The following is a 23404-nucleotide window of genomic DNA, read 5'->3' as shown; positions in this document are numbered from 1 at the left end:
GGCTGGCCTCAACCAGCAATCCTCCCAATCTCAATCTCAGCCTCCCAAGTAGCAAGGATCACAGGTGTGAGCCACGGGCACCTGGCCAGGGTTTTGTTTTTTAAATGGAGTTAGCTGTCCTGTAAAAATGATCAGCCCACAAATATGAATTGTAAGCCCCCAATGCCACAAGAATGACTTTTACTTAAGTGTTCTTGGGGCTAAATTATCAGTCTTAAAGGCTATGGTTTAGGGTATGGGTCATGGTTCCTACTATGATGGTATAATTAAGAATTTGATTACATTTACCAGAATTTTTTTCTGAGAAATTTTTTCCTTCTTTGTAAATGTTGCAAATTGTAAAACTCATTAGGCTCTTCGTGTGTGTGTGTGTGTGTGTGTGTGTGTTTTCAAGACTAACATTTGAGAGAAAAAAGATTCAGGTTCACTTCTCATTAAGGAATGGAATGTCTGCCTCCATTTTGATTCCATCCTTCTCATTTATTTTTGTTACCTTTTTTACTTATACTAAAAGCTACTTTAAGTGCTCTTTTGAATTAGAACATATAAATATTGAACATAAAATTTTTTTAAGTATTTCAAGTATTTTTCTTTTGGTGTTGGGGATTAAACTTCATTCAAGGTAGATAAACGCTCCAACCACTGAACTACAACCCCCAGACTCCAGACTTTAATTCTTCAGTATTAATTTATTTTTGCAGTGCTGGGGTTTGAACCTGGAGCTTTGAGCATACTGGGCAAGCAGAGCTACATCATGTATCTTAACACTTGAGGTAGTTATTTTAAAAAAGCATGCCTGAAGGCGTGGGGCCACAAGACCGGAAAGTGCTTCTTAAAGTTCTTACAACTATCCATCTAAGAATGCTGCACAGTAGTTTATAGAGCAGAAAGACAAACCTGTAACAGTAGTGCATTACAGTAAAATGTATGGAAAAAATTACAACTTGGCTGGATGTTTGCCTCAATTTTCTTTGTAAGAGAACACCTAGCAGCAAAACTGAGAACTTAAGCAGTTTGCTCTCTTTATTTTGGAAACTTTCTTTCCAACTCAGCTAGCACTGTTTAGTAAGCCACACATGGTAGTGGTGGTGAAGGTGGGTTGCAGAAACTTGACTACCTGGTTTCAAATCCCAGGACATCACCTGGGCGGTGTGACCTTGGGTAAATTGCTTACCTGTTTTCTCACTTGCAAAATGGTGCTAACACAAACTACCTTATATGATCTTGAGGATTTAAAAAGTCAGTATGTCTAAGAGTTTAAGTGCACAGAAGAATGAGAACTGATTTTGGTTTACAGTTGTTAAGATTCATGCACCATGGATTCCAAAAGCCCAAGTTAATGTGTAGTTTAAGACCAAAGAGGAATCTTTGCAGTCTTCCTGCTGAGAAACACTTTGGTAAGGGACCCAACACTGCAATGCAGAAAACCTGCTAATGGTATTTTGCACAGCTTGATACCACTTGAATTAGCTGCTCTTAAGAGCCCTGCTGACTTTGCTTATTAAATATTTATTGAAGGACTGGGGGCATGGCTCAAGAAGCAGAGCGTCTACCTAGCAAGCTCCAGGCCCTGGGTTCAAACCTCAGTGCCACCAAAAATAAAAACTGAAGACCTACTTTAACCATTTTAAGTGTCACAAACCATTCAAAATCATCCCCTTATTGCTTCAAATTACTGTCGTCAAAGAAAAGCTTATAAACGTTGCCAAAATAGCAAAAATGGGTTAGATGTAGCATGAATTTAATGAAAGTAACAGTTTAGGAGCCTCTGGCAAGCTCAAGCCTTAAAATATTCAATGTGACAAAGGATAAGTTCTGGGGTCCCCTCAGCTGGAGGCACTCCCACGTGGAAAGTATTTGCTGAGAGCGCAGAACAAGTGTGACAACTGCTAGTCCCACTCCATCTTTCGCTCCTCTTCAGGAAGAATGCTCCAGTTTGGGGAGGGGACATCCCGGGCCAGCCAGTTGAAGTCGTCAACGGTGTTCCAGTTATTTCTGCCCCTATCTAAACCAGAGCCCTGGAAGTCCTGCTCGATCCCCGGGTAGCTCCAGGTGTAAGGGGAGAACTGGATGCCGCCGCAGTCCTCCACGATGGCCCGGCTGGTCACATGCAAGAAGATGCGGGTGTCTCTGGTAGTGTGGACGCGGAGCTGCTGGCAGGCCACGGCCAGCACGCAGTCTCTGCAGTCCTCCAGGAACACGGAGGTGGACACCGGGCCGCACAGCACCCTGCAGCCGTGGGCCTTGGCCAGGCGCAAGGCGTTAGGATTGCCATACAGCTTGATCGTGCAATCCTTCAGTTCGTTCAGAAGGATGTCGCGCTGGTGCAGCTCGTCGCCCCTCTTCTCCAACACTTGGGACTCCAGGTTGGAGAAGCCGCAGGCCCGGCTGGAATCGAGCGTTCCTTCCTCCTCCTCCTCCTTCAAGGGCAGCGAAGAGGCCAGGAGGCCTTCAGCCGCCGGGGCGACAGGAGCCGCGTCCCCTTCGGTAGCCGAAGCTGCCTCCTTTTTCCGGGCCTTGAACGCGAAGCGCTTCTTGGGCTGCAGCTCCTGGCGCCGTCGGGCCAGGGCCGCCTGCAGCTGCGCCAGCGCCTCCTGTCCCTGCCGCAGGTCGTAGGAGGCCAGGAACAGCACCGCGTCGTTGAGAAGCTTCCGCAGGCCCTGCAGCCGGGCGGCCGCCTCCTCCAGCCGCTCCGCAGAGCCCTCGCCCTCCAGCAGCTCTGCCACGGCCTTTCGCTCCCGAGCCAAGGCGGCCGCGAAAAAGCTGCTCTTCTCCTCTTCCACCTCCTGGTCCTGCCGCTTCTGCCTCCGCTTTTCCACCTCCAGTTGCCGCTCCTGCTCGCGCCTCTGAATCCGCTCAGGAACCAGGCTCGGGTCCCGCTGGACACCCTCGTTCCCGTTCCGAACGGCGGCGACAGAGAAACTGGCGTTCTCCATATTGACTTCAAGCTTCTCCCTGGACTCCCTTCCTCTGGGCGCGCCCTCCGTGAGGCCTCCCACCAACGCGTCTTTTGATTGGTCAGTCTCGCTGACGTCAGCCCCTCGGCCTTATTTCCTTTGCCTATTGGTTCCTCCGCGTTAGAGGGGCGTGGAGGCGGGGAGGGGCCGACTGACAAGGGGTGGGGGAGACAAAGGTCCTTGTGGATGGGTGGGGTGGGAGGCAGGCGGGGGAAGGTTTTTTTTTTTTTTTTCCTCTTAAAGGGGCAGGACTTATATCCGGGATTGTGGGGTGAGTTGCAGCAGCGGCAGCTGCACATGTGGGTTTGTTTATAAGAACAAGGTTAGAAACTCGCAGGCCTCCCCCTCCCCCCAGCTCCTCCCTACTACCCCCTTACAGGCCAGAGATTCGCTACCGGGTGGTGGGGAGGAATGTGTGCTTGTGGTGGGTGGGGGGACAGGTAGTGGTGAGAAAGATGGAGGGGGGGATACTGCACCTCCCGGCCCGCGCCGGAGGAAGCGGCAGCTGGAACAGCTGGCTAGGGAGCCGCTTGCATGTCTCTGGGTTTTTTTTTCTTTTCCTTTCCATCACCCCTTCCCCCAACCCATTCCTGCCGCCTCATAACCCTTATCCTTCCCGCCCTCCCCCTTCGCTGCTGCTCGGCGCGGCCTGGGGCTCCTGGGTCCCCGCGGGCGGTTACTGGGGCGGGAGAGGCGAGCTCCGCGCTGGGAGAGACGGGGCGCCTCACTGCAACGGCTTCAGGGAGCCCTGGGGGAGTCTAAAAACATTACATTTTTTTTTTTCCAATTGCTGCAGTAGGAGGGGGGAGCGAGGGAAGATGAGATCCCTCGTCCCCGTCCTCTTCCTCCGCGGGCCCGGCCGGGCCACTCCCTCCGCAGCTGGGCGCCGCTGGCCGCGCTGTGCCGAGACCCCGGCCGCCCGCCCCGCGCCTCTCTGTAGGGCCGTCGGTCTTTAGGAAAGCGTTGGGGAAACGGTACATTATTTCTAGAGGTGGTGGGAGGGATTTGTAACCGGAAGTGAACGAGCCTAGCCTAAAGTGGGGACCAACCCGAGGTGTGAGTGGGCAGCGGAGACCGCGCAGTCACCGGCGACCGCGCAGTCACCGGCAAAAGCCCACGGCAGCGACCGGCAGAGCCGGGGTCGCAGCGGCCGCCCGGGCCACCGCCTCGCGTGCTGCGCTCGGCCCCGGTCAGGCCTCCATTTACCCTGTCTGCACCCCGTTCCCAGCCTCCATCGTTTTTAATAGGGGATTTTTAACTGTCCAAGAAACTGTTACTCGAAATGTCACCATGTACCTGCATTCTGATGCAGTGAAAGATGGAAGGGAACGAGAGCTGTTCATTTAAATGGGAATTGAGACTGATCTCCGATTTTCATGTCCCACTTGCCTTTTAACCATTGTTAAAAAAACAAAACACAAAGCCTCGGTTGAATCGAGCGTTCCCCGTCCGCTGAGTCAGCACAGGTCACAGCGGGTGGCCGAGTCCCCGCGTGAGACGCAGGAGGGGACAGTCTCCTGGGTCTGTGAGTGTTTTGGGCGCATCCTATGGAGACGTAACGCCGAAAACAACGGGGCTTAGGCTGGCAGTGCGAGTTCATCCTCGTTTTCGTTAGTTTTGTTTCTTGGGCAAGGTAGACTTATTTTTACATTTTTCCCAAAAGCAGTCTTAGTTGACAAAAGTATGTGTCTGAAACTGGGAAAGAAATATAGCTTGATCTTGTTCAGGTCACGTGGAGGAATGCAATAGCTGTTTTCTTTCAGGAAAGGTGGATTTAATTAAAGTTTAGAGAAGACTTATTTTGTGGGGTTGAGGGGACTGATTTGCTTCTCTTAAGTTTTTCAGTAGCTGAACCTGTCCCCCTCAAATTAAGAAAGTTTGTAGCCAAAGAAGGCTTTTGGTCTTGGATATTGCAGCTGGAGTGAAGCAGCCTTTCTGTGTTAGCGGTGGTGAATCTGTGGGTGGCTGTATGTGTTGCCCTTATCCAGAGTGGAATTGAATGTCATGAATCCTTTCAGGAATGTCATTTCTGCCTGTAGACTGTAAGGTTCTAATATTGTAAAGGACAAAGATTAGCAGGTCACCCAGTTGACCCAATGTGTTGGGGGCAGTTTAAAAGACTGATGTAAGGCCTGAATGGCTGTGGACAGGGACAGGTCAGTGGCCAGGGTGTCGGGAAGTTCCTAGCTGACATTCCTTTACATCTCCCAGCAAAGCTGCAGGCAGAGGTAGATGGTCAAGTTCAAAGGCTGTGGGATGGCTGGGAAACTGCTGGCCTTGGCAGACTGTATTTGCATCCTCTTTGTAACATTCCAGGGCAGTGGATTCAGCCTACATCCTTGAAATGGATCGGAGTTGGTCAAAGGTAAGCAGCTATCCTGACAGAAGGAAAGAGGATGCTTTCCAGTAGGATCGTGGTGAATGCAAGCAGCTGGTTCTGTCTTATTCTCAATGAAGGGGCTTGGGATCAAAGCCCCGCTCTCCCACAGACATCTTGAAAAATGAAAGAATGAAAGTACAATGAATGTTAACATTTGCTTAATAATAAGTTCGATACTTTGTCTATTTGTTAGATTTACTTTCTAGCTTTTCAAAAATTGCCAGCATACATAAAACATATACTTATCACCCAGCCTCAACAATTACCAACTGACACACTTTTGTTTCTTTTAAAACCCTCCTCTCTTTCCCCACCCCACCTTGGTTATTTTACAGCAGATCCCAGACACTATATAATTTCATGTTTTACAATCTACAAATAGTCCTTAGAACATTAGCCCTCCCTTTTAAAATTATAATTATATTATCATCACTGTACCCCCCAAACACTATAATTTTTTCCTAATGTCAGATTTTCAGTCTACATTCATTTCTCTCTGCTTAGCCTATAATTTCCTTTACTTGAAGTTATTTTATAAGGATGCAAATGGGTTCTATAGTTGTGTGTCCCTTAAGACCATATAATGTGCAGGTTCCACCCTCTTTCAGAAGTTTTGTTGAAAAAACATGATCATCTGTGTCATAGAGTTTCCCAGAGTCTGCATGTTGCCGGTTGCGTTTTCATTCAGTATGTGATGTATTTGAAATACTTGTTGCATTTATTTGATCTTTAATGTCATAAAAATGAATTTCATGCCCAGTGTGTTGGTGCGCGCCAGTAATCCCAGCACTTAGCTGGGATTCCTCTGGTAGGAGGAATGCAAGTTTAAAGCTAGCTTGGGAGGCTGAGTCAAAAAGAGTTACTGAGATCCCATCTCAATGGGAAAAAGTTGGGCATGGTTGTGTGTACTTGTCTTCCTACAGACAATGGAAAATGTAAAATAGACTGGCAGAAAGTGAGTCCCTATCTCCAAAATAATCAGAGCAAAAAGGGCTGGAGGCATGGCTCAAGTGGTAGAGTGCCTGCCTAGCAAGCTTGAAGCCCAAAGTTCAAACCCCAGCACCTCATGTTTGTATTTATATCCCCAGGAAAATAAATAAGCAAGTAGTAAAATCATTTAAGAAACTGCTTCTTGGCCTTTTGACTAAGAACAGGTGTTAAAAGAACACAAAAACCAGTGTGGGTATGCCTAGACAGCATAGGAATAAGGCCTATGTTATGGAATTTGTCATTGGCCCTGTGCAGGTGGAAGATGTCAACCATTTGGAAGCAAATAAACCAAACCTAGGCCTTGTCCAGAAGGAGGCTTTACCTGTTCATCCTTCAGCACACAGGGAGTATGGCAGATGGGACACATTCATGAGAGAGCTCTATCAAGCATCAAATGGCAGGCAATCTTCCTACCTTGATCGCTGACTTTTCTGGCAGAGACAGTGAAAGATGACAGCTGTGACCCCATGTCCTGTTGTTTAAAAAGACGCTAAACTCATCTGAGAAGCAGGACTGAAGCTTGCTTGGCTTTTGCCCTGGCTCTCTCCTCCACCTCAGCACCCTTTCCCTTCTGGAACTTTTTTCATCATCATACACTTACTGGTGAGTACAGAGGCTGGGACCTGTTTGCTCGTCTACCACCTGCTTAGCAAATACTAATTGTGCCCAGTACTGAGCCAGGAGACCCTCAGGTTGCCAGAGCTGCACACATAGTCACTGAATCTGAACACATAACCACAGAAGCATGTAACAGTGACCAGTGGCAACTGTTACGGAGGAAAGAGGTGCAGGGCGTCCACTGGTGAAGGCTTCCCAGGCTGCTGAGCAAAGGCTGGAAGGATGAGTGGGAATAAACAGGGAGAAATGGATATCACTGGTGACCTTGAGAGCCTGGTGGGAGAAGTGCTGCCTGGTAGGAGGCTGGCTGAAGGGCTGAGAAGGGAGGGGTGCGCGCCAGAGTCAAGGACCAACACATACAACTCTGGAGAAGTTTGGCTGGAACAGAGCAGTGGGAGGAACTGGGACATGGGAGGAAGCCAAGGAGGTGTTTTTTGATTTTTACAGTCGAACTTGAGTGTGTCTGGAGCCAGTGGGAAGGATCCAGTGGAGAGGAAAACTTCAAAAGAGGAGAGAGGGGACATAGGTGCATAGTACAGAGTCCCTGAGAAGGCTGGAGTACAAGTGCAGGGATTTGTCATTGATAGGCAGGGTGACTTCCTTACTGCAGAGAGGTTTCTGAACTTTTGCAGTTCTGGAGTTTGAACCCAGACAAGCACTCTGCCACTTGAGCCACTTCTCCAGCCCGCTTGTATTTACTTTGTTTTTGAAATAAGGTCTCTCTTAACTTTGCCCAGGCTGGCTTCAAATTAAAGAAATACCCCTGCCACCACGCCCAGCTCTCAATTTTTTTTTTTGGTGGGGGGGTGGCCTGGGGTGTGAACTCAGGGCCTCTCACTTGCAACACAGGCGCTCTACCACTTGAGACACACCTCCAGTCCATTTTGTCCTGGCTATTTTGGAGATGGGGTCTTTCACATTATTTCCCCTGGCTGGCTTCAAACAGGGAGCCTCCTGATTTCTGCATCCAGAGTAGCTAGGATTGTAGGTGTGAGCCACTGGTGCCAGCTCCATCTGCCTCTTAACCTCTCTCCCTTCTCACTGGACGCAAAGCTTCTCCAGCTCCTCCCTCCCACTTTTTACTACCTCTAGCCACCAGCATCCTTGGATCTGCCCTTAATCCCTTCCTTCTTTGGCTTCTTTTTTTTTTGGCTTCTCCTCTCAGTGAGCAAGTTCCCTCAACTTAGGACAGCTTTTCCTTTGTCCTGTCAGCCACTCAACCAAATGCTCCAACTTTCTTCCTTTTCCCAACAACAGACTTAAAAAACAGTAATCCACATTTGCAAGGTGGTTTCTGAACTATCATTCCTTCCTTCGCTCCTTCACATCCCACTTCTGCCCTGCCTCTTATTTGAACCTGAAATTACCCAGTCAATTTCATGTTCTGTCCCAGTTTTCAAAGCCAGTGCTCTTTGTGGCATTCAGTTATTGATTCTTCTCAAGGCAGGGTGTCAGGCTTCCTGCTGCTTTTTTTGGTTCTTTGCCCTTCCCTGATACTGTTTCTTGTCTCCTTCACAAACTTCCTCCACCATCTCTTAAGTATCCCTGAGGCCAGAATTCCATCCTCCTACCTGCCTTGCTCCTGTTGCCTTCTCCTTTGGCAAGCTTTCCTTCTCTATGTATTTCTGTATGCTAAGATTTGAGTCAAGTCAGCCTGGTTCCTGAGTCTGCGCTGTCAGACTTCCCGGGCAATCATTTCCACACAGGAAATGAGCATCGTCCACAGCACCTCCCTCACTCTAACTGGGCTACTCTCTGTCCCTCTCCATCTTTCTCCTGTGGTTCAAGTGGTAGAGTGCCTGCCTAGCAAGCACAAGGTCCTGAATTCAATCCCCAGTCCTGCCAAAAACAAACAAAAAACCCAAGTCTGATATGGTGGCAAATGTCTATAATCCAAGCTACTCTGGAGGTGGAGGTAGGAGGATCACAGTCCAAGGCTGGCCTAGGCAAAAGTGAGACCCTATCCAAAAAATAGCAGAAGGGCTGGGGGCATGATGTAAGTGGTAAAGCAAAGCTTTGAATTCAGGCCCCAGTACTGTTTAAAAAAAAAAAAAAAGGGTACGTGGCAGGGGTCACTAGAAAGATGTCACTCTGGGAGGCTAGAGTGATACATATATAAATTAAATAAATATAAATTGTATTTTGAATATAGTTATAAATTATTTTCAGGTCAAAAGGTACATAAATTTATTTAAACATGTCTGCACTGGTGTTCTTTCTGTCATGATCTTATCAGTGAGGTATGGTGGTAGGAAATGAGTGGATGGATCTGACCTGAAATGCTGATTAGTTGTGTGACACTAGCTATGTGGCATCAGCCATGATGCTTAACCTCTCTGAGCTCAGTTTCCTACAACTATAAGCTAAGGATAAGGAAATACATGTTTCAGGATTACTGTGATGTTAAATAAAGTACTGTGTGGTGAAATACTCAACACTGAACCGACCAGTAACAAACCCTCAGTAGTTACCAGGTTCCTTTCTGTCGCCATGACCTTCATTTCTTTGCACTTCTTTGCCATCAAGGTCAATGATAAAGCCAGAATCTCCTCTGTGCTCTATGACCTTCTCAAAAATGGCTGTTTAATAATTCTCACCCGGAAACCAGGCTCATGCCTATTAGCCTAGCTACTTGGGAGTGTGAGATTTGAGGCCAGCCTGGGCAAATAGTTCTCAAGACCCCAATTCAAAAATAACCAGAGCAAAAAAGGCTCAGGGCATGACTTAAGCAGTAGAGCAAAGCCCTGAGTTCAAACCCCAGTCCCACAAAAGAAAATAAATAATGCTTTTCCTATAAATAGTTGTGTAGGCTTTCTGCATTTTAGGGGATATTTTGGCAAAATTTACATGTAAATAGTGCTGCAAAAGAAAATCAAAGCACCGTAGAAAGTCAGAGTTGGGTGAATTCCAAGGGGTCCTTTAATACCAGCACAAAATTTAACTGGCTTATAATAAAAAAGAAAATATATGTTGTTATTTTTATGGCAATTTGTTTAAAGAACTGCATTGTGAAAGTATATCCTTTTTCTTTCTCTTCATCTTTTTTGTTTTTTTGGCAGTACTGCTTTTCTTTTGGCAGTACTAGATTTGAACTCAGGGCCTTGTGCTTGCTAAGCAGGTGCTCTACCACTTGAGCCACCTCACAGCCCTTTTTTGTGTTGGATATTGTTGAGATGGGGTCTTGAGAACTATTTGCCTGTACTGAATTTGAACCATGATCCTCCTGATCTCTGCCTCCTGAGTAGCTAGGATTACAGGCATGAGCCACCAGCCCCCAGTTACAGCACTGGGGTTTGAACTCAGGGCCTTGTTCTTGCTAGGCAGGTGTTCTCCTACTTGAGCCATGCTCCCTCCCTTTTTTTGCTTTTAGTTATTTTTCAGGTAAGGTCTCACTTTTTTTTTTGTCGTTCAGGCAACCTGGACTGAGATCCTCCTACTTATGACCTCCTATTTAGCTGCAATGATAGAGGAACACACCACCACACCTGGTCTATTGGTTGAGATGGGGGTCTCACTAACTTTTTGCCTGGGCTGGCCTTAAACCATGATCCTCCTAATCTCAGCCTCCTGGGTAGCTAAGACTACAAATATTGAGCCACTGTGCCCAGCCGTCATATTTCTTTATGGAAAGCTTTCCTTATCGTAGAATCTTCAGTTTTGGGAACCCCTGATCTACCCTGACCTCAGTTCACAAATGAGAGTGTAAAACTCTCAAGTTACCTTTTTTTTTTTGTCAGTACTAGGGTTTGAACTCAGGGGTTCATGTATGCTAGGCACACCTCCAGCCCTCATGTTCTGTATTTAATAGAATAAACTGTGCTTTCACATACACTTAAGTTCTTCTTTGCCTGTCAGCCCTAGGAGAGCGTGGTTGTGTCTGCTGTTTTTTATGTCCCCGGGTTAGTCAGCTTTCTATTACTGTGACAGAATACCTGAGAGAAACAACTTAGAAAGAGGAAAAGTTCTTTTGGCTCAGAGTTCAGAAGTTTCAGTCCATGGGCACTTGGCTTTGTTGCTTTGGCCTGTGGTGGCTCATACAGTACATTATGGCAGGAACACAAGGTTTGGTTACCTTATGACAACCAAGTAGCAAAAAAGAACGAGAGGAAAAGACCAGTGCCCCATATTCTCTTCAAGGCACATCCCCAGGAACCTGAGCCCTACCTCTTATAGGAGCTACCATCTCCCAGGAGTGCCACAAGCTTCACCATGTGGCCTTTGGGGGAGCATTCAAAATCCCTGTAATCCCAGCACACAGCACCATGCCTGGTGTGAAAGGCTCTCAGTAATTATCTGTTGAATGAATAAATGAAATACTCAGCCCAGGCACTGGGCTTTATCCTAGCAGTGAAGATATTCTTCTCAACAAGTCTCTGGAGGGATCTTCTGTCCTTAATGGCTCAGTAGGGCAGGTGCTCCATGAGCAAAGGAGCCCACGGGTCACACAGAGGTCAAGCATCCTAGATGCTGAATGGCAGCCAGACCCACCAGGTACTTCACTTATCTCATTTAGCCTTCATGGTAACTTTGCCAGAAAGGCGATCATTTGAAACAATAATTCCAAGATTATTTGAGAGACATAGGCAGATTTTAATTTCCACGTGATTGTGAGTTTTGTTTTAGGTTCTTTTGGCAGTACTGAACTCAGGGTTCACACCTGCTAGGCAGGTGGTCTACTGCTTGAACCATGTGCATGTGGGGTTTTAATACAATTTGGGGAGAACTTGCTTTTTCTGCCTCAGTTTCTTTCCATAGTATAATGACAATAGTGAGCTGTGAGGTTTTGCAATTGTTCAGAAGCTTTTGTATAAATGCTTGTTCATTGAACTCAAATGTTTTTAAAATGTCAAGGCAATTCTGTCTACAAGTTCTAAGGTCTTCTTCCTTAGGGAGGATTTCATTATTTTTTTTATGAGGTGCTACTTTTCTTTGAAATAATATAAACTGGTGTTTTAAAATTGCAGCTGCCAAAATAAAAGAGTCAAGGAAATTCAGTTAGTGGTGCAGTCTGCATTAAAAAAAAATAAAGCCAGGCACTGATGGCTCACACCTATAATCCTAGCTACTCAGGAGGCAGAGATAAGGAGAATTGTGGTTTGAAGCCAGCCTGGGCAAATAGTTTGTGAGACCCTGTCTTGAAAATACCCAACACAAAAATGGCTGGCAGAGTGGCTCAAGTGGTAGAGCGCCTGCCTTGCAAGCATGAAGCCCTGAGTTCAAATCTCAGTACTACAAAAAAAAGGTAGTGTCACTGTAGTCTCACCTATGCAGAAGGCTAAAGCGGGAGAATCTCTTGCGCTCAGGAGTTGGAGGTCAGCCTTGGCAACACAGTGAGACCCTGTCTCAGAAAAACCAGAAATGCCAGAGTGCTTTCTTTGCATAAATAAGCTTATATTATATGAATATGTTACATATATATGCATATCCATGACTTGCAAGATAAATTCTGAGTAGCTGGGACTACAGGTATATGTTACCATGTGTGGCTCTATTTATGGTTAAAAAAGTTTGGGGTGGGCTGGGTAAGTAGCTCAGCTCAGCTGAGCATGTACAAGGTCCTGGGTTCCATCCCCAGCACCACAAAATCCAAACAAAAGAAAAACAAAAACTGTTCAGGGCTCTGGCTCAGGCTCAGTGGTAGACACATATTCTTTTTGCACTTAGCATGTACATGTCCCTGGCTTTGAGCCCCAGACCATGAAAATGAAGGGAGGGAGGGAGGACTGAAGGGAGGGAGGGCAAGCTTGAAAAGCAGTTGTGTAACTGGACACCAGTGGCTCACACCTCTAATCCTAGCTAGAGACAGAGATCAGGAGGATCAGGGTTCAAAGCCAGTCCAGGCAAGTTGTTCTCAAAGCCCTAGCTTGAAAAAAGCCTTCGCAAAAAAGGGCTGGTGGAGTGGCTCAAGGTATAGCCCCTGAGTTCAAAACTCCAGTAGTGCCAGAAAAAAATAAAGCAGTCGTGTGCGTGGAGCTTTATGTATTAGGATGTGCAAAAGTGCGTTGAATTGGGTAGATGGACACCTTTTGTGTCATGATAGCTTGATAGGCATAGGAAATATGGCAGATCCTGTGAAATAGCTGTCAGGTGGGAGCAGCCAGAGCTGCAGAGCCTTCCGTCCTTTGCTTTGTAAGAATTGTGAATGTTTGCTTATAAAAGGTGAAAGGTATTGATTTGGAGGGGACAAAGGCACATGCAGTTTAGGACTGTGGTGGCAGGCCTGTGGGGTGAGGCATTTTGGCTCTTTACCAATTGAGTTCACTCTTGGGACATCCCAGTGTGGTACCTGGAAATTTGCTGAGGCACAGATTCAGCATCCTGGAGGAGACCTGTGGAGAGGGAGATGATCACTTAACTGGTGGGCAGGGCCTGCCTCTGCCTGGCCTCTGAATTTAAACATGGCAAGCTATTTTTCTATTTGTCCCTTAAAGTAATAAAAACTTTATTTCTGTCTGAAAAATGACTGTGAAGTGAAAGGCGAAGCTTGAATGAAACTAGTGATGGGAAGACACACTTATTGCAAAAGCCTCTCAGATCTTCCTTCTCACCTGTTCCTGGTTCTGTAGAGAGCTCTAGAGGCTGCCAGGCAAGGCTAACACTGGACCACTTGAGCCAAGCCCCTGGCCCTTTTGCATTTAGTTTGTTTTTTGCTAGGGCCTGGAGCTAACTTGGCTGAGGCTGGGCTTGGACTGTGATCCTCCTCCCTCTGCCCCCCAAGTAAGCTGAGACTATAGGCATGTACCACCATACCCAGCTTTCAAACCGTTACATGGAAAGGGTCATTCCTTGCTGCATGAGTAGACAGTGTGTGAAAAAGGAGGAAGGGGGTTGTATGGAAGTACAAGGGGAAGAAGAGTGAGGGAAAGGGCAGGCAGGGGAGGTGCCGGAGGAAGGAGTGCCAGGCAGCAGAAGGAACCTGAGCAGAGCAGACAGGCCTTGCTGAATGGGATAAACTTGAAGGAGCACCCATGGCAAGAGCAGAGAATGGCCAGGAGGGACCTCAGTCATCCTGGAGGCTCGTGAGGACCCACCCGAGGGTTTTGAACAGCAACCAAGGCATCTGATTTGTGTTCAGGAGAAGGGACTGGAGTGGGACCAGGCCATTGGCCATGGCTGTGGCTGTGTTTCATCGGGTTAATGACAGGGCTTGACCAAGAGCAGAGGAAACAAAACAGAGGTTACTCTAGAATAACTTCCTCTCAGGCCAGTCTGTTAATTTATAATGGTCATGAGCTTAACCAACCATTGGAACAATGGGTCAGCTGGCCAGAATGCAACTTTCACCATCCCCAAAACTCAAGCGCATTCATGATCAAAGGATTATTTATGAAAATGAAGTGAAGGCTAAGCATGTTGACAGTCCAAAAGGACCTTTGCTCCGTCTCCAGCAGTTTCTGCTCGAGCCGAGCATAAAGTTTGGTGTCTGCTGAGCTGTTGCTCTCAGGAGAGACACTTGACCTCCCAAGGGGGACTCCCTGCTCTCCTGGCCAGCACTGCAGGGAAATTGGCTGGAGTGTTTTGGCTGTAAGAAAGACGAGCAGGTAAAAAATGAAAAATTGTTCTAAGGAAAGGGGGTCATTTGCATGTCTGTTATCCAGGCTGAGGCTGCAGGATTGTGAGTTCAAAGCCAGTCTGGGCTACATAGCAAGACCCTGTCTCAAGAAAGAAAGAAAGAAAAAAAAAAGGAATCTTTGAAGTATCATACTTAATACACTTGGAATTCAGATCTTTTCAGAACCCTCCCTTACTGAGTCTTCTTTGTTTAGATTTTTTCTATTTGAAAAATGTTAAATCACCACCACAATAAGAAATACATTTTAGGCTGGTGCGGTGGCTAATGCCTGTAATCACAGCTACTTGGGAGGCAGAGATCAGGAAGATTGAGGTTCGAAGCCAGCTATGGGGGAGAAAAGTCAGCAAGATTCCACTTCAACAGACAAGCTACCATGGCCATGCACTCTGGTGATCCCAGCTACCTGGGAGGCATAGGTAGGAGGATTGCAGTTAGAGGCTGGACCAGTGCCAACCCAGGCGAAAATATAAGACCCTATCTGAAAAATAACCATAAAGCAAAATGGGCTGGAGACATTGACTCAAGTGGAAGAGCCATACACACATTCAGAACTGAAACAAATTTCACAAGAGTTACCTTGTGCTGTAGTCTCATATTTTATAATCTAGGCTATTTTATTGTTGTTTTGATGCATTGTCTCCCCATGTGGCCCAGGCTGGCCTCAAACTGGCAAGTGCTGGTATTGCCAACTTGTGTAGCCATGCCTGACTGTATCATTCACAGCTTTTAACATTGTGACTAGTTGTGTAGCTCAGTGGTACAGAGCTTGCCTAGCCTGGGTGAGGCTCTGTATTCCATCCTAGGCACAACAACAAAACAAAACACCAGGGGTGGTGGAGTGGGTCAAGTTATAGAATGCCTGCCTAGCATGCATAAGGGTCTGAGTTTGATCCCCAGCATCACAAAAAGAAAAAGATAAAAAAAAAAAAAAACCCACCTAAACCATATTATGACCTGCCTTGTGGCAGTAGCAGCCTAGGGATCATGCTGACTCCCTGCCACCATCTACAAAACCCCTCACCATCTACCTGACCACAGTTCCCTCTCAAGCCTGCGTAGGTGGCTTCTACCTGGAGTTCTCCTCCTTCTTTCCCGTTATCTGGAGAACTCTTACCTATCCTTGAAAACCTAGCTTAAAGCATCTACTCCCACCCCCCACCCCCCTCAACAGGATGCCTGCTTTCTCCTCCTCCTCCTAGAACCTTTCACCCACAATGGTGACAGCTGGGTTCCTCCTCCCTGCCGGCCTTAGGACCACTTCCTCCAAGCCTGCAATATCTTTTCATTGAATCTTGTAAAAACGTTTAAAGAACATGGAGCACATTAGCATCATGTAAATGAAGTGTTGCAAATGAGTGTGCAGAGGAGTAGGAGTGCTGCAGACGGGTTTCCTGTCTGTGGAGCCACGTGTGGCAGAAAGAAGCTCTCCCTGCCCCCATCCCCCAGCCACCCGCCCTCCTGAGCATTACAGGTACCCTTCACCCTGAACTTGCATCCTGCCTGGGTTCATCGCCATAGTCCCTTTGGGCAACTTGGGCATCTTTTGGGTTTTCCTACTTTTCTGTAGTGTGGTAGAGACAACCTAGGCAGAAATGGAGGTTTAAGCACAGGGATGGAGGCCGCTGTCTGCACCACCTAGGTGAGGGGGTTTGGGGGGTGGAATTCCTTTCTGAAGTGGTATTAGGGAGGATTTTGAGGTTTTTGAATATTTGCTTCTAAGTATCTAAGTGAGATATTTGTTGGCCCACATCTGCACTATCTTGGTGAGCTAGCTACCTGACATATTTTCTGTATGTGAAATTTCACCTTGGTGAAACTGATACCCTATCTTTTTTCCTATGCTGGTACTGGGGTTTGAACTCAGGGCCTTTGCTTGTGAGGCAGGAGATCTACCACTTGAGCCATGCCTCCATCCACTTGGTGAAATTGTACTGAAATATATAATGACTATTTTTCTTTCTTCCTTTCTTTTTTAATTGTTGTTAACTTCATAGTTGAAACTACTATAATTCCCAGACCTAGTCTCTGGGGAGTTTCCAATCCAGTATGCTGTGAACTGTAACTAGAAAAGAAAAAAAAATTATTTTTTTCAGACATAAGCAAAAGCAGTGAAAGTGTTCCTTGTCCAATCGTCTCACTTCTGCATTGGCAGCAGCTGTGTGACTGGCAGATGGCTAAGGCAGTGGTGGTGGGTGTAGACTGTGGAGGGGTGAGGTGAAGACAGATGTAAACAGATCACTATTTCGAAGTGTAAGAGAAGGCGTATGTGGGTGCAGAGAGGAACAAATCATTTGTTTAAGCAGTGTTTTTCACATGGAGGTCACCTCCCATGCGATCTGGAAGTCCTTTACAAGGTGTCTAATGGTATTTGTAGACACAAGCTAGCACAGAAGGGAGTATACCCAGTTGTGTCCTCCATAGTAAGTTTAGCCATGCTTTCAGAAACGTTCGTTTCGGTCATCTATCTATAGCTTCGCGGTGTGAAATGGATTTCTTGGAATCAGTCACAGGCAAAGATGTTTGAAAGCTACTGATGAGATGGAAGGAGGCTTTTCCCAGAGGAGGTAGCATTTGAGCTGGGGCTTGGAGAATGGTACACTTACCTCAGACGAAGAAGAGCATTTCAGTCAAAGAGAATAGGGATGCCCAAATCGGGATACGTGTTCCAGGGCAGAGCGTTCCCCACGTCGGACTCTGGTGTACTAGGACAGACATGGCTGGAGATGCACCTGAGGGAGGCAGGAGGAACCATTTAGTGAACCGCTTGAAAGTACACCTCGGGGCTGGGGGTGGGGGAGTGGGTAGCTCAGTGGTAGAGCACAGGCTTCGTATTCATGAGGCCCTGGGTTCAATTCCCAGACCTAAATTTAATTCAATTTAATGTAATTTCAAAAGTACACGTGTCAGGTCTCCATTTTCCCCAGAAGTTTCCATTCCCTGGTTATGGATTTGGGCTTGAGAACCTACATTTTCTTTCTTTCTTTTTTTTTTTTTTGTTGGCAGCACTGGAGTTTGAGGGAATCCATGTTTTCTTTTTTGGTGATGGTATTGGGGTTTGAACTCAGAGCCCCGTGCTTGCTAGGGAGGCACTCTACCAATTGAGCCACACCTCCAGCCCCACATTTTCTTTTGCAGGGCCTCACACTCTGCCACTGTGCCACACTCCAGCAGGGTAAATCTTTATTTTTAATAAGTCTCTCCCCAAGCAGTGAAGTGCTGATGGAGGTGTGACACAACCAGCTGGAGGATTTAGGAAGGAGACTTCTGTAGTAGTATTTAGACAGAAGATTGATGGGAGGTGAAGCAAGAGATGAGGACCTGGATGCAGGTGGAGAAGAGGGGCTGAATTTGAGGGATTTTAGAAGCAGGTTCTATGGTTTGAGGTGGAAGAGACAAGGAGGAGTCATAGACAATCCTAAAATATCCAAGGGGGTACTGGTCGGTATGATTCATGGTGAGAGAGATGTATAAGAATTTGGAGGTTCAGGTGCTGGTGGCACATGCCTGTAATCCTAGCTACTTAGGAGGCAGAGATTAGGAAGATAACAGTATGAAGCCAGCCCCGGGAAATAGTTTGTGTGAGACCCTATCTCGAAAAAAAAATCACAAAAAAAGGGCTGATGGAGTGTCTTAAGATGTAGGTCCTGAGTACAAACCCCAGTACCACAAAAAAAATTTTTTTTTGAGGTATAAGGTTATTTGTTCTGGGCTGGAGGAGTGGCTGAAGTGGTAAAGCACCTGCCTCAATTCAAACCCCAGTACCACCAAAACCAAGAAACAAACAAACAAACAAAAGAGTAGTTACACCTTTCTTTGCTCATGGTGTCACCTTTACCTGGGAAATGGAACTAGTGATTGCAATATTTAGGAAAAAGAATTGTACCATCTCGGGGAGATTTCACGTGGGCTCTAAAAATGCCTGATTAACTTTTCTGTGCTGAAATAAGAATGTGGCTTTTTAGTGATCAGAATACCCCTGGAAGTTTTCTCTTCCATGCTGAGAGTACACCTGAGAGAGCGCCTGCTAGAGCCTACACGTTTCCTTGTCTTTATCTTCTAAGTCATCTACTAGGGTAGGTTCTTATCTCTTAGTAGTTTTGTTTCGAAAATGACACTGACATTTGTTGTGCAAGCCCTCTTCCATGGGTACCCTGTCTTAGAAGCCCAGTGATGACACTGACCTCCAATCGACTCCCTCTGCAGTTCCCCCATCCTGCTAGTGTGGAGTGGACTGAACTTCCAGCCCAGGGAGGTAAGGCGTTGTGGAAGAAAACAGCCATATGCGGTGCCCTCCTAACCTGACTGCTGTCCTCCCCCTCCTGGTGTCTGTGGGGAAGCAGGCTGGATGTGTAAGACGGCAAGGCCAGTGGGAGGACTGAGTGCCTTTTTTTTTTTTCACAGCTTTGCTGTGTTGTATTAACTCCTTATCCTTGTAGTAAAAACTTGTAGGAGTTCAGATTTTTTTTTTTAAATCTGGTCAAGGAAAATAATCAGCTTGAAATATGTCATGACTAGAATAGCCTTAGTCTTACAATAATGACTTAAAAGTGTTTGTAGTTATATCAAACCAAATAATATAGGCAAGATATTGAAACATTTGTAATCCAATAAATTGTTTATTCAGCATTCCTTTTTTTCTTGAGGTAGGGGATTGGGGAGGGATTGAACCCAGAATTTGGAGCATGCTAGGCGTCTGTCCTACCCCTGAACCATGCCCCCAGCCTTCCACGTAACTTTTAATAATAGTAACAACAGTGGCAGTGATTATTGAATAATTACTATATACCTGGCACTAAAGCAAGGAGTTTTGTATAACTAATAGCATTGAACTCTCTCAAACCATTATTGTTGTTTCCATTTTACAGATGTGGAAACTGAGATGAGAGAAGTTTAAAAACTAGGTCAGTGCTGGGGACTTGACTCAAGTGCCTGCCTAGCAGGCTTGAAGTCCTGAGTTCAAATTACAATACCAAACATGCAAGTAAGTAGATAAATAAATATTTAAAAAATAAAAAGTAAGTCAAGATTAGATGCCTAAAAAGTAGTAATGATAAAACTGACTGAAGGGAGGAGTCTAAATCATTCTGCTATAATGCTTGTGGCCAGTTGGACATAATTGTTCCAATCATATGGTTTAGGGAGACTTTACCTTCTTAATATATGGGTCTTGAGGTAGACAGCTCACTTCTTGTATTCTTGTAGATCATGTAGACTGGGGCTGTTTTTCCTCCATCCCCAAAACATTGCTTTTGCACTAACTGCACATACAAAGTGTGTTGCTTGGCCCTCACAGAGCATACAGCCTGGGCCCTTGACTGGGCTCTTGGGGGGAGCACACTGTCCCTGCAGAACAGGAGAGGGAGCTTCAGTCCTAGGAGCATGGCACTGGGTGTTCACAGGGCCCCCTCCCCCAGCCCTGCCCTGAGGCCCAGCTAAGAGAAGGTGAGTGAGCTGGACACCGGATGTACCGAGCTCTCACTGCGTTTCAAGTGTCCTGCTAACCGTCTTACATGTGGCAGTTCCTTAAAATAACTCTCAAAAGGAGCACTATAATTATCTCTGTTTTTTAGATGAGGAAGTTGAGGCTATGAAGGGTGAAATGACTTGTCCAGAGCCACACACCTGGAGAGTGACAACGGTGGAATTTGAACCCACTCAGACTGATTACAGAGCCGAAGATGATAAGCACCTCCAGAGGCACAAATAAAGGGGCGCACCTTATTGAGGTGCATTGAGAATTGTTTAATTTGTATTTTGCAAGCTCTCTGTAGAACCGTACTAACTCATCTGGTAGTTTTGGCATTTTGTGGTGGGCTGTGGTGGTGCACACCACTACTTAATATCCAGCATTTGCATTCTAACCAGCCAAGGGAAACACTTGGAGGGAAAAAAACAAAACAAAAAAACACTTTCACTTCCCCCGCCCCCCTCCTCTGGTTGAGAAATGGACTCAGACCCAGGCCCCGCCTGTGAGAGCACTTAGGCAAGTGCTCTACCACTGAGCTACACCCCCAGCTCCATTTTCACTCTTAATTGTTACATGGGCATTGGGCCTGTTCATTTGGAGGCTCAAACACATGCTAGGATATTTTGATTATGACAACATTATCATTTTGTGTGTGTGTGTCCTGCTACCCTTCTTTCTGGATGGAATCACAGGAGTGACCATTTAACTATATATAAATAGTGAAACTGTAGAAAATACAATTCATTTGCATATAGTAAAGCTATTTTAAGAACTTTTCTCCTAAAAAGTTTCCTAATCTCACTCAGATTCCAAAATCCTGTCTATTTACAACACCGCTTTAAATTTTGCATACAAAGCCATATCCCTTACTTAAAATGCTAAATTTTATAATCATAGGGGGAAACTATAAGAGCTTGGTTTTGTTTTGCTGTATTGTGAAATGATTACGATTTCAGTGGTACCTGGAGAGTCAAAAAGTCTCCACGGCACTCTCAGTGTTTTGCAAACCCCTCCCTCAGATTTAAAATTAGATTTGACAACTGGCATTCTCAGAGTAGGTCTTGACTAATTAGAGGGTTGTCCCCTCTGTCTGTGCCACACCACTGGACTCTGAGGTTTACGTTGACACAGCAAGACTGCTTGTTCCCAAGATACTTTTCAGGCCTGATCAAGGGTGAGTTTTGGGATCAACCAGCCCTGAATTCTTCCATCAGCCCTCACTAGTCCGAGACCTCAGGCTAATTACTTGAAATCATTGAGAGCCTCATCTGCAAATGATTAAACCTTGTTCTTGAGGTGTAGTGAAGATTCTGGTGATAATGTGTGTCAGTGTATCTCAGAATGCCTGTGGCACTTTGGCACTCGGTGAAAGTCAACGCTCTTAATCTGGGCGGTCTCTAAAATGACTGCAGTACTCTGGAACCTTAGATAAATTCGGCTTGTTAGGTCTTTTTTTTTTTCCTTTAAAAATTAATTTTATTTTGGAATGATACATAACAATTGTTCATATTCATGAGCTGTAATATGACATTTCAGTATGTGTACAGTTGTGTAATGATCACATTAGAATGGTAAGTCATCTTTGAAGTCAGATTTCTGGTTTCCGTGGGGTTCTGGCCAGCTGGGGAGGATCTCTTTCTGAAGTCTTATTAATATTTCACTGGCGCTTTGGAGCAACAGCTATAAAACTTGGTTGGGCCCTAATTGCAATGAATAATCCATGGGCTCTTGAAATGTAATTCTTGGAAATGGGTATTATACTTAAATTCCAGCCAATCCAAAGGCACTTTAAAACATGTTTGAAATTTTCCCAAGCCAATTAAAAAACTAGTTGGTCCAACCATCAAGTGTAGAGAAATATGCTAATTTATGCATAGAGGACTGTTCCAGGAAGGCCTTGGCTGAATTTGAAGGGGAATGTCTTGAGAAAACCCCTCTCTGATACTATGTGATACTAAGTCACTGTATTTTTCAGGTGCGTTTAAATACAAAGCAGACATTATGAATAATGATAGAGTAGCAGTTTGTTTAAGATCTGTTGACTATGACATTATATGCCAGTTTTGACACATTTTGTTTTGCACATTATAGTTACAGTGTCCTTATTAAGTAAGCAAGATGCATAAAGTTCGTTTTGTTTGTTTGATGCTGGGGATTGAACCCAGGGTGTCACACAAGCTAACTTACTGTACCGCTGAGCTAAGGGGATATAAAAACCAAACAGTACTTTTATTTAAATAATTGAAATCTCAGGATAATTTTTGTTAGACCCCACCAGATACTTGCCAAACATGGTGTGAGCATTCTGTTGTCTCACCGGGTCTCATTACCGTATGCATCGCAAAACTGATTTAAAGTAACTTTAGAATTTTGAGGTTTACATATGTATTTTTTAAACCTGAATTAAGTTCTTGTGCAATTTATCTTTTATCCATCTTTGATACTTACTTAAAATAAAAGACAACAAAACCCCAACTATATTTTGTGGGCATTTGTAGTTACCAGACTACAAAGCAACGCTCTCCCACTCTAAGCTATCATAATTATCATTTATTTAAATGTTTTGGATATCCTAGATGGTTTAGGGAAAAGACTCAACAATCTGAGATTTAAAACAGGTGGCAATTTACTTGAACAAAAAAGTGTTAAAAGGCTTTGTAGCCTCCTTTTTAAGAATGGAACTTGTTTAATGCAAATTAATAGAGATAAAAGCTACATAAAGAGAAGGCGGAAGGCATGGAATGTTTTGAGTGCGATTTACTCTGGCTCCTTACCTTTCATCTCAGCCCCTAGTTTGGTTGTTTTCCTTTTTAATGTTGACATGTAAGTTTCACGGGTGAGTTTTCACAGCATTTTGGGAAAGTTTAGTACATTAGAAAGTTAGGATACACCAGTTATTTGCCAAATAATAAAAGGGATGTTTCAGTTTTTAAAAAGCTTATGCAAAAAAGCATTTACTGTGGTTTGCTCTAAATACAAATTCTAAACAAATACTGTTTTTTTCTTTACCCCTCCCCAGTCAACCTAAAACTAGTGTGTGTGTGTGTGTGTGTGTGTGTGTGTGCACGCGCGTGTGTACAGGACGCCTGCGGAGAATCAACACGCATTTTGTAGATCTTTAAAAAAAAAAAAAAAAGCCAAATAAACCCTGTTTCTCGAATAAACCCCAATACATTTCAAAGTTACAAAGAATCCCAAAGGAAACAGGAATTAACCACCTTGGAGCTTGATTTTTCTTAAAAAAAAAAAATTTTTTTTTAATTAAAAAAACCTAATCTCCCCATTTCTTGCCAGGCGAGCACCGAAGTTTGGAGGTAGACGAGCAGGCGAGCGGTTCGGCCGGGCGCGGAGCATGCAGGCCGGGCGGGCGCGGGGAGCGGGCGCCCGCCGCCCGGCGCGGGGGTGAGCGAGAGAGAGAG

The 23404-nt window shown here is 45.4% G+C and overlaps 1 protein-coding gene and 1 long non-coding RNA gene across 5 annotated transcripts; one reads left to right on the top strand and one right to left on the bottom strand.

The window, feature by feature from the left end:
* Nucleotides 1-1724: 1724 nt before the first annotated feature.
* Tbcc (tubulin folding cofactor C) lies at nucleotides 1725-2991 on the bottom strand. The gene has a single exon (XM_020157096.2). The coding sequence runs from the start codon at nucleotides 2934-2936 to the stop codon at nucleotides 1890-1892; it is 1047 nt and encodes a 348-aa protein (XP_020012685.1). The 5' UTR covers nucleotides 2937-2991; the 3' UTR covers nucleotides 1725-1889.
* Nucleotides 2992-3163: 172 nt separating this feature from the next.
* LOC141425632 (uncharacterized) lies at nucleotides 3164-23367 on the top strand. 4 transcript variants are annotated; one of them, XR_012450641.1, is made up of 4 exons: nucleotides 3172-5322; nucleotides 6583-6930; nucleotides 20089-20244; nucleotides 23280-23367. It is a non-coding gene; the product is annotated as an uncharacterized lncRNA (long non-coding RNA). The 4 variants fall into 4 exon arrangements; XR_012450643.1 differs by lacking the exons at nucleotides 20089-20244; nucleotides 23280-23367 and having other exon boundaries at nucleotides 3164-4590; nucleotides 5274-5322; nucleotides 6583-12653; XR_012450642.1 differs by lacking the exon at nucleotides 20089-20244 and having other exon boundaries at nucleotides 3177-5322; nucleotides 23280-23365.
* The last annotated feature ends 37 nt before the right edge of the window (nucleotides 23368-23404 follow it).

The sequence above is a fragment of the Castor canadensis genome, chromosome 8, assembly GCF_047511655.1.
Source record: "Castor canadensis chromosome 8, mCasCan1.hap1v2, whole genome shotgun sequence".
Classification (NCBI taxonomy): domain Eukaryota; kingdom Metazoa; phylum Chordata; class Mammalia; order Rodentia; family Castoridae; genus Castor; species Castor canadensis.
This window is presented reverse-complemented; position numbering and strand designations above follow the sequence as displayed.

Coding starts and splice junctions, on each gene's coding strand:
- Tbcc (XM_020157096.2), bottom strand. CDS start 2,936: ATGGAGAACGCCAGTTTCTCTGTCGCCGCCGTTCGGAACGGGAACGAG.